The 11,827-nt window shown below is 36.3% G+C and overlaps 1 protein-coding gene across 1 annotated transcript in view; it reads left to right on the forward strand.

The window, feature by feature from the left end:
- The window catches only part of samd12 (sterile alpha motif domain containing 12), a 124,676-nt gene extending 114,466 nt beyond the window's left edge, over positions 1-10,210 (forward strand). Inside the window, exon 5 of the mRNA XM_088929023.1 lies at positions 7,978-10,210. Within this exon, the coding sequence (XP_088785149.1) occupies positions 7,978-8,000 (23 nt within the window). The 3' untranslated portion in view covers positions 8,001-10,210. The remainder of the gene's footprint in view (positions 1-7,977) is intronic.
- The last annotated feature ends 1,617 nt before the right edge of the window (positions 10,211-11,827 follow it).

Here is an 11,827-nt window from a genome sequence, read left to right on the forward strand (position 1 = left end):
TAAAATTGGTGTCATGTTATTTTCCAGTTCTTCCATTAAGATTCAGTGTATCAATTTTAGTACAGGTTTCAGGAATTAAAAAGTATGTACTGTATGTACCAGCTTCTGGTATTGATATAACATGCTTAACCTAGCAAGTGTACCGTAGGGGAAAATGACAAAAAAGATTTACCTGTGATGACAGTAGTATGACATTTTCTGAGATATAATTTGTTTTTTTAACGTCTCAAATTTCAGGAGTTACTTTTCATAACACATGAAATGTGCATGTAAGAAGATTTGGGATGGAGGGAAGATTCATATGAGAATAGGGATTTCTCATAACATCTGTGTGTAATTTTTCCAGTTGACCTGACACCGAACAAGTGCATATTATTGTACGCACATTGATCTAACATACATAGGATAACAAACACATACTGTAAAATAGCATGGTATGTCATCCTACTTTGTAGCATACACAAATGTGCAGAAAAGAGAAAGAAAATCACAAATGTAACGAATGAAAGTTATATTTGCTGTAAGTCTGCTTTGTGAGGAGTCCACTATGCAGTAATTCAATGATTCAATCGTACACTGTGTCCAGGGGTGCAATCTTATTTTGATGGTTATTTTTTGGTTTTGGCAGCCATCCTAAAAGATAGTTGCTGATAAGCAGCTATATAAACAAAGCTAGAAAGTCCACACACAGAACTACATCTAATAAATATGGGAGAAACAATGACAGGATCCTCCCACTTCTGTTCAGTGTTCATTGTGTTTGTTCACAAAACTTGTAGCCATGCAGTTTTCTGTTCCCCTTCTTAAAGCCATCTTGATCCATCTCATATTTTCCAGCTTTCTTTTCCACATCTGCTGCATGAAACTTGAAAACCTATAACTGGCTGCAGAATGACATAACCCACATCCAACTAAAGCAAATATGGAACGGGGCTCTTTATGAATTAAAATGACCGCTGAGCACAGATGAGTCCCTTCTAGTTGTTAGATATTTATACTTTTCATGTAGCAATTTTTTTTCAAACTTTACTCCTGCCGTTTCCCAACTAATTGGAATGGAATTCATGATTTCAAATGTCAGGAGCCCGAGAAAAAAAGAAGTCATTGTGAGCTGTCTTGCAAGAAAATGTGCTGCGGAACATGACATTATAAATACTTGGCTGTGGGCTTTTGTCTTATGAATTGTCTTAAATGAACTCGTAGCTGGGAACATGAACCACTTCATTCACTTTGTCAACATTCTATGTAGCCCATTTGAAAGTCACAGGCATTTTATCTGCTAGCTAGGAGAGAGCATTGTTCCTTTCTTTAAACATTCTACATTAAATCATACATTTAATTTTTCCTGTAAGCATCAAATGGTGAAATGAACACTATTTTATGTGACATACAGTTCATGGATTCATTGGCTTTTCAAGGAGCATAAGAAATTTGGAAAACTCTTTGTAGCAGAGATGTCAAGATGTGTTTGTTCAATAAATATGCAGGAGGAAATAAATGTAGGGAATGTAGAGAAACTTTATCTTGCCTTAGGTATCCATGCTTTAAGTATAGAAGCAGTAACTTGTCTCAAATTTTGGTTGTAAAGGCCTTATAACATCCTAAAGTAATTGATATCTTTGCAGATATCTCTTTTAATGAAGGGAACTTTTTGAGCAGGATATGTTTAGACAGCCACTGTTTATCTTCGGCATTGTTTTATCTCATTGTCCAGTGTCTTCACTAGAATAGAAAGGATTCAGGAGAATAAAAAATGATGTCTAACTAGGTTACACTTTTTGAGACGGACACATTTCCAAACTGTGAAATCTTTCACTGCTGGAATGAAGAAAGGGTACAAATGAAAAAGGCTTTCAAAAGTGAAGTGAACAGTAATGTAATGACACACATTATATTGTTATTTTTTCATTTCTTTAATGTATTTGCTTTGTATTAACCAATCTAAATGCATCTCCTCACAGTTCTCTTGTGATTGGGATAACTCAAAACGTATACGTGTATAGTATATATAACTGTAGTGGGGGGTCTCTGGGCCTGGTCACTAGGAATAATGGTCTTGCCCTAATCTGGGCTGTAACCCACTTTGCATGTCCAGTTTCCCTTTGTGTCAAAACCTAACAGGGTTCCTTAAGCATGAAATGTAGTCTGAAGCTGATTCGTCCACCTGAGGTCTCAAGCTCTTCATGCTGAGAGCAAACCATTGTTCTTCCCCCTTCATACATCTCGGCATTAACCTGTTCTCTTTCTATTGGAAAATTCCTTCACAAAATTATATTTTGCAGTGTCAACAACAAGCACTGAACATTACTCACTAGAGCTGAGCTTCTGTTCTTTTTCACCAGTCGATTGAATTCAGTTCAGTTGCATGAACCATTTGAAAGGGTTCAGCCATTTGATTCACCAGGTGACTTGAACGAAACAGTCCTACTGAACTGAGTGTGTCAGTGAATGACTCAACACTGCCCAAACGAGTCTGAGTCAGTGATCAAAACAGCACTATGGACTACTAGATTCTTACAAATAATTATTCAAACAAGGTTTATTCATTTTTGTAGCTACAGTATATGCTAAATAAGAAGACATAGTGTACACATTGTTGCAACTTTAAAACCAATATAATTACATACTGTTCTGTATGTGTTAGTGTTTAGTGTGAATTTTATTACTCTGATGTAATTTTTGGAATGGCGAATACACAATACAGCCATCTGAAAAACCTACTTATGCACAAATAATTATCAATTGCTAATAAAATTAAGTGCCATCAAGCAAAGTTCTAGGATATTTCTTATCCCGCAGGCTTATTGCTAAGAGGACGTCTTGAGCTGAGCAGATACTGAAAAAATTCACACAGCTAGTTATCCTTTTGAATGTGGTTTCCTGTTTCCTGTTTAGACATATTAAAAGGCCTTCTTCTGAACTAATGTACACCTTCAGCAAATGTTGTGTCACACTTGTATACTATAGGACGGTTGTTTACATTTTTGTGGTGGTTCTAATATAAATAGAATCTTTTAATTTTCAAGGCCATCACAGAAGTACTGTGTTGCCATTGTAGACATGAATTGTGACACCTTGACCTTAGAATTATGAAGGAAAAATAATGTCTTGCCTCTCATTATTATCCTCATTTCCTGTTGAAAAGTGAAAAACTGTAATATTTTTTTCACACTCGCCCACTAAATCTCTTTTCAGTATTCTGCTTAGTTAATGAGGACAAATTACATTGAAGACTGACACCAAACTTTTGCAAAAGCATTTACAGTAACACTGGACTGTGGTATGCACTTAAAATATGCACCCATTGTGATGTGATCCAGTATTACTGCGAAGCCCTTGACAATTTCTGTCAAAATAATTTTGACAAGACTTTTTAAGGCCCTGTAGGTTTTGAAAAAATTAAATGGCAAACCATTGGAATGGCAAAATATGACAACGTAATTGACAGTGTGAATAAACAGAGACAGATTATTATAAGGAAAGAAAAAAGAACAGAGAGCTTGGATAGGAGAGAGAATGTGAAAATAATGAAAGGAAAGAGTTGCCAAACTAAACCAATTTCTAGCATTACACTCGTAAAGCATGTTAAGTTTTAAAATTTTTAATGAGTTCATATATATGTAAACATAATGGATCTCATCAGGGACGATACAAGGATGGTCAGTGAGAGGTTTGGTTCAAAGTTTTCAGCACCTTGGGGAAAAGGTTTAAGATGCAGAGAACTAAGAAGAGGCCAGAGTCTGCAGATGCTGAAACTGAAACATTAACTGCTTATCTTAAGTCACAAATGCTGAGCTTCACAAAATGTTCTACTTTTGTTTTTGTTTACACGTCATTTTGGTCTTTAGACATGTCTCAGGAAGAATTTGTGGGCTTCAAGAAAAGTCCCGCTTTGACAAAAAAAGACCACGAGGAACCATGCAGTATGGGGACATTTTCAGAATCAACAGTGAAGTTGACAAGTTATGTTACCTCGTGGTCTTTTTTTGTCAGAGCGGGACTTTTCTTGAAGACGAGCCAGAAGACAGAAATGAAAAATCAAAGGAAGTGATTAAAAACAGGTTAAAACTAAGACCAGGATGCGATTTTTTACACAAAGTGTTGTGGGAGTCTGGAACAAGTTCCCCAGTCATGTTTTCAAAGCATGCACCTGGTTCTTTTCAAGTCAGAGCTGGAAAAGATCCCTGGATCACTGGGCTACTAGCAAGCAAACGAGCTAGATAAGCCAAACGCATTCCTCTCATTTATAATCTTTCTTATGTTCTTATCTGAAAAACAGCTCTTTCACTATGTAAAATTGTACAGAATGAGGCATTGACAAATTTTTCCATCAAATGAGAAAATGGAAATATGAATCGCCTCAGTGTGTCATTTCAAACTTTATCTTTTCACTTTTTCTTTGTTCTGCCAGGGGAAATGATAGTCTCTTGGCATTTAGGGATGTTGTAATTAGTTTCAGGTGATATTGCAGAAGGTGGCCAGATGCCAGGCAGTACCCTATCTCACATCCAAGTTTCCATGATATTGAAATGCAATAAAAAGAAATCCCTGTTGTGTGTTCTTTTCAGTTTGATGCATTTATTGTTATTTTATTTAACTTGTATGGCAATGTCTAAATACACAATACTCTAGTAATAGTAATAGCTATGTCACTACTAACTCTTTTTTTCTTAATATCTTCATTAAACATGTAGACCGTACTTTCCTAGATTCAATCTTTAGATCTGAGTCTTTAACTTACATTTTTAAAGTATAATCATTCTTTTTCTGTTCACTCCGTATTTAAATCCTGATATTTGGCTCGTGTTTTAGAGGTTGATATCATAATATGCTGACGAAATCCCAGTGGCTCTGTCTTGTCTGTTTTTACAATTATACCTTGTTTTTTTGTTTTCTAAAGATTAGGTCAATAAGTTTGTCTTTGCTCATTGGTGCTTTTACAAACTGGGTTAAGAAGTACTCATTTACAATTCCAGCCATATCAGTTTCATGTCCTGTTTTCTCAGTCACAATATCGTGGTTTATATGTGGAAATTTGAACTCTCCCATTAATATAACATCACCTTTGCTACATATCTTTCTAATATCATCATATAGTAAGCTTCTTTTATCTAGTTCTGGTGGGTAGCTGCGTCAGCATGCGTAGGCTGCAAAGGAACAAATAATAGGTTTATTCCATGCTGAAAAAAGAAGTGACACACCTGAAGTAGGTTCCATGGCCGAAACGTTGTGTTTTCTTTCTTCTCTTTTCAGCATGGAATAAACCTATTACTTATTACTTGTATCTTTGTGCACATATGGTGTCTGTAGTATAGAACTATTAAAAACTTACAATATATACAGTATAACCCACACAGATTCTAAAGTGCTTTTACCTTCTGGGTTCCAGTTTATTTTTATATATAGGCTCTCACTGCCATCTTTTGTCCTGACTGTCTTTCCTTCCAAAACTATTGACAAAACAGTAAAAAGAAGGAAATGTGTTCTTATTGTACAACAGCTGTAAAAGAAAAACATCCTTTCAGATAGGAAGGAGAATATATTTCAGATTTATCTTTCTTTTACCAATGCATTCAGAGTCAGAAAGGGTGCCTCACAAAGTGCAGGCACAGGTTCTTGAATAAATTGCCTTTCTGTGATGGTCAATGCCAGTTATCTACCTTTTTGCTTACCTAAAAGATAAACATTTTTTTTGCACTAGTTTAAAATTAAACCTGTTGCGTAAGAGTTGTTATCTCATATGGTTGTACCTTTTTGATATTTTGTCTTTTAGTAGTCCACAGATACAACATACTTTTTAAATTGGTATTCCTTCGTGTAGCATTCACTGTCTGTTTTCTCTATACAAACACTAGTGAGTTTCCAGCCTTTTCAAAGACCAGTATATTCTGGCAAGTTCACTTTGAGATTGTCTTAAATAGACTGTTTCTTAATCTGAATTGCCAAAGAAAAGCACCTCAAGCTCTATTTCTATATTCAGTACATACTCTGAACCCTACACATGATTCTTTTGTACTGCCTTTTCCCAGTTTACTAAAATGTTGCATTTATTTTCCTGTCCCTCACATTGCAGAGAACTTTATTATCATGATAAAGCTGTCCTTGCCTTGAAGCACAATTCATTTCTCACACACTTTCTAGCAAATTTAAGATACTGAGTTTACTTTAAAGCAACACCTCTGGTGACAACATTGATATTATACAATTCCCTAACAAAACCTAAAAGAATAGTGGGCAAATCCATCTGCAGTGGCAATTCATCAACAATACATATCAGTATGGATTTCTCTAGATGTTCACAAATGTCCCTAGAGTAATGGGACCAAACAGCTGAAAGCAGATGACATAGATCTGCATTAGATGAAGGTAGCAGTTCAGTATCTTCTTGCAGCTTGAATTGTGCTTCCCTTAGTGGCTTTATTTTTTATTCACAACTGCATTGAACCTTGCTGTCCGAATTGACACATTAGCCCGGCCTGCTGCTGCTTTCAGCAATATACAAGAATCTTGTGCATCAAGAATTATACCTCTTGTGAGGGGAGTTACATCCTAGAACATTTCTCCCTTTTTATCCTTACAGTTTTATCCTAACCTAGATTCCATTCAACTTTTATTGAATTGTCATTTACATGTATGAGATCACCCTAGCATCCAGATATAGCAAAAGCTTTCATCACCTTAGCAAATTAGAGCTGATGCACAATACACATGTCTTGGCATACTTCACAAGCTGTTTGTTATCAGCAGTTTTGCAGCTGGATAGGAGTCCGGGAGAGTCTACCTCCTAGATTTCTCAAACTTGAAACTAGGCAGTGAAAATGTTTTATGTTAAGCTAACACTACTGAAAGAAGCAAACAGTAATATTTTCACAGGAGGTTTACAGACATGGTCTTTTCACTATACTGTAGTGTATGAAACTCTGAAGTTCAAAGTGAGCCATAATAGAATCAAATGAAGCAGTATGATTTTTAAAAAAATCTCATATGACCTGCTCTTTTCAGAATTAATTTATTTTTCTGTTTGTTTTACTGCCAAGCTCTGTTTCTGTAGTTTCAGACAAGCTTATAATTTGACGTATGTGGTGAAGCCTGGCTTGGATTGTTATGTTTTGATAGCTCACCCACTAGGCTGAGAGAGAACTACAGCCTGGACATGAAAAAGAAGCTTTCGAAAATCCCTCCCGCTTGGTGAAATGAGCCAAGGTTGCATAGTTAACACTGGCTGGTAGTTAAGCCATTTGGCTGAGAGAATGACAAGATGGCCATGAAGAAAAAGCTATCAGAAATCCCCCGCTAGATTGAAGTAGCCATGGAGCTGCTGCAAGGATGATGATAGGGGAGATGGAAGAGTTTGAAGGACCTAAAGGGATTATTTCTTCCCATACTCATTCAAATTTGGGTGATGTAGAATGTGAGTTGTGGAAACTGTCTCCCCTTGATAACTTTCTTTTTCTAAACTTCATAAAGGAGCCATGGCATTGTGTCTCAATTTATTCATTTTTCAGATACAGCAGGGAAGGCAAAAACCTAATTTGCCAGAATCAAAAACCCTACCTTTAAGAGAGCTGGTACCATATTTATCTATTTATTTATCCAGTCTCTTATCTCTTATTATAGGAAGAAAAAGTAAACATAGAAATATAGCTTAAAATATAGACATCTCATGACATCTTCTCAAGCAATCTTTTTCTGTTTTGCTGTGTCCTACTTACAGTGTGATAATGATCAATGGTAATTTGCATGTGACATTATTCTGTGAACATAAAAAAGAAGAGGCACTAACATCAGATTTCTCTTCCAAGCAAACTTCAAAGAGTCAGTTGGGTTGTTTTTTTTTGTTCCCAATTACATAATTTCATCCATTTTTGTAATACAGAGCATTATAGATGACACACAACTCTCCTTTCTCAACAGGTTATTTTTGCAGTGTTTAGACTTCATGTCCTAAAGATGTGCACTCTTGTCTTCTCTTTACAGCCTCACTGGAGAGTTCACCTTAACAAGAACATTCCAGAAGAGCATGAGACTCTTGACTGCGTCTTTTCACACGCCACAAGGAAACCATCTTTCAAACAGGTGTCAACTGTACTACAGCAGAACAAAAAGGAACCAGAAAAAAGTCTCGAAAGATACTGTACTTAGACAAATCAATATTAATCAATTTTGTCTACTTCAACACTGTACTTCAAATCAAAGTAGCACTTTAAACATTTATCTCCTTTAAATACCCTCTAAGCACTAACCAGCAGGTATAAAAATTTTTCATGCAGCACACTGTTAGACATTCTGGTTTACCAGTTTTACGGTGAAACTAAGGTCTAAGGCCTGCATTGTATCAGGTGTATTTGCCTTTCTTTTGATACTGTTTCTTTCCTGACCACAGATAACACAGCAAACAATTCTTTGCACTTGTATGTTTTCTTTCCTTTGCAGTAGAATGTGCTGGAAGTCATTGGGTTTTCTTTGTTGAGTATAATGTTGAGTCTCCAGTATTTTTTAGAACTGATATGCGTTAGAAAAGTTCACTGTGACTCCAACCTTATGTCTTAAATGGACTGGTAATCTGTGTTGCTACAGGGAAAACACCTCAGACCATGTTATATCCATATCATTTAGATGAATGTTAGGTGTCGTGGGCCATGGAAATAGAGGCAATTGGCTTTATTTAAAATGTGATATGCTTGTTAGCTCATATTGCTGTTTGTTAATATTTTTAGATATTAAATGCAATTTTAAAAAGGCAGTTAAAACGTATTCAAGAACTGGAAATTGAAGAGGCTGAAAACTGTTTATGGTGCACTGTTTTTAAGACATTCTTTATTTATCACTTTCATCTGAAAGCACATCAGTGTGCATTAATGCTTAGGTTTGTCAAATGATTATGAATTACCAGAATGAGAAAGCAAGCATACTGTAAGTTGCTGACTATAGTGATAAATATACACACCCATATGTAGCATTGTCTTTGGCACTTTAAAACGTCTTTTTGGATATTCTGATGACCGGTTATATTAGTGCATTGTCTAAAGAAATGTAAATCAACAATTATTGTAATATTTCTATTAAAATGTATGCATAATTTGGAATCACATTAAAAAAATGCCTTCAGCTCAACAACAATCTCAGCAACAGTTGCAGCAGGAAACGTATTCTATAGTGCATGACACCGATATGAAATAAGGATTAAAAAAACATTTTTCTGAATTTTTAAACATAAACAAACACCTCTAAAAGATATTCACTGCTTAGAATGAAGAATATATGCAGCGGAAGTCAGAACATCATCAGAGAAGTCCATCAATCAGAGATACAGAATCAAGGTAGTTTCCAAGTTAATGTGCTCATGCAGAGTAGACTGTAGGCGACAGGTGGTTTTAATCTTGCAGGATATAGGTTACATTTGTTTCCTGTTCTCAACTACCTTATCCAAAAACAATTATCTTTAAAAGAAGAGAAAGACTGTGTCGTTTTTCTGAGTTTCAGTGAATTTTGTTTTCAGTTAGCGCTTCTAATTTGGTCCTCTTTACGTTATTTGGCCAGACTTGACTAGAAAGGTGAAGGACTCTGATTTAGTAGACACATATCTGAATAGTTCGTAATGTAGACACTTCCCAGCAAAGTGATAGGCATCTTAGACACTGACACGTACAATCTAGAACTAATAACACAGATCACCTAAGGGTTGTAAATGTGAATAATATATGTTAATATATTTTGAATAAGAGCAAGATTTGTTTCACAATTCCGTGTATGCTATGTCACTCTATAAATTTACCCAGCATACTATTTGGGTAGCCCTGCAATATCCAGTGTTTCATATATGTCATTAATGGCAGGTACTGTATATGGAATGCACTTAAGTACTTTTTACATATTACTCATAAAAAAGAACAAATAAAAACATGACACGAGAACCATTGTGTCCTTTAAATCAACTTGAAAATGTATATTTTTGGCCACGAAAAACATTGCAGCATGTTTTCTATTTCTTTATGGTGTTTTATATTATCCTGGCATGCATACAAATCCTTCTTAGGCTGCACAATTCTTACTGTTTGTCAAATTCTGTGACAGGTGCCTATGAATGAATTTTAATCCTACTGTTAATCTATGGGTACAAAACAAGAAAAACAGAAGTATCATGTGTGACATCAGGTGAACCTCACTATGTCGATCTCAGAAAATCACAAAATAAATGTTATCTATCCAGACAAGTGATGTCTTTGATATGGTTCTCTATTTTTGAAACGACAAACTTGTGTTGTTGATTGAAAGTGCATAAAATCAAAAAATGATTATATGCGAGTTCTGTTGTGAAGTTAAAACCTGTTTTGCAAATTCATTTTTTTAATGTGTATTTTACTTGCAAAACACCCCCAAACAGTTTATCTGGTTTCGCAAACATGATTACAACATTAAAGGTTATATTTAAAAAAATGCTTCTCAAGATTGTGTTTTTAAGGAAACAATTTTAGGATCCTTTTTTATTATCAAAGAGCCTTTTCCATGGAAACAGATTTCTGCTTGAGTTTGAGTCTGCCTGGCTCTCGTACCTGGAGAAAAGATTAGAGATTGGTTTGTAGCACTTCATGAATGTTGTGCTTTCAGAACAGCCACTACAGAATTACTGAACTACTAAAGCTAAAAACTAAAGCCACTACTGCTGCATCAAAGCTTTTGGGTCCTGGGTTTGAGTCAAGACTGGAGTGTCTTCTTTATGGATTCTACAGGTTCTCCTCATGTTTGCTTGGGTTTTCTCTGGAGGCTCTGGTTAGATAATAATAATAATAATAGTAATTGCTTACACTTATATAGCGCTTTTCTGGACACTCCACTCAAAGCATCCACTCCCCTCCACCACCACCAATGTGCAGCATCCACCTGGATGATGCAACGGCAGCCATATTGTGCCAGAACACTCACCACACATCAGCTATCAGTGAGGAGAAGAGCAGAGTGATGAAGCCAGTTCAGAGAGGGGGATTATTAGGAGGCCATGATTGGTAAGGGGTTACACCCCTACTCTTACAAGAGTGGTAAGGGGTTAAACCCCTAAGATGCCAGGGTTACACCCCTACTCTTTTCAAGAGACGCCCTGGGATTTTTAATGACCACAGAGAGTCAGGACCTCGGTTTTACATCTCATCCGAATGACGGCACCTGTTTACAGTATAGTGTCCCCCTCACTATACTGGGGCATTAGGACCCACACAGACCACAGGGTGAGTGCCCCCTGCTGGCCCCACTAACACCTCTTCCAGCAGCAACCTTAGTTTTTCCCTGGAGGTCTCCCATCCAGGTACTGACCAGGCTCACACCTGCTTAGCTTCAGTGGGTTGCCAGTTGTGAGTTGAAGGGTGATATGGCTGCTGATAGATGGATATTTGTCTGTTGAAAAATGCAGTGCTAGACATTAACAATAAAGAGCATGTTCCAGGTGGTTCAGGTTTGACCAGCTGAGGAGTAAAAACAAATTTCTCCCTCTGGGAAAGTCAAATGCAGGTTCTGTCCATGTATGCTACACTGTCTCACGTGGTACAGAACACTCATGTATTCTTCCCTTCACATAGTGGTAAGACACTTACAACAAATCAAAAAGCATAAAAGAATCGGACAAAAATACATCAGAAATTGTTAGCCTGGCCTTGTGCCTTGGCCTTGTGCGTTATACAGACCCTGTTGCATACAGTATATTCATGCCAAAATCTTTATACCAAGATTTATACCAATCTTTATAGGTGTGGACGTGTTGTTGGGAAATCTGTTTAAAACTTGTTACATGTGCAAAAAACAAAAAGAAATAAATACATACCTGTAGATATTTAAT

This window comes from Atractosteus spatula, chromosome 12 (assembly GCF_055471065.1).
Source record: "Atractosteus spatula isolate fAtrSpa1 chromosome 12, fAtrSpa1.hap1, whole genome shotgun sequence".
Lineage (NCBI taxonomy): Eukaryota > Metazoa > Chordata > Actinopteri > Semionotiformes > Lepisosteidae > Atractosteus > Atractosteus spatula.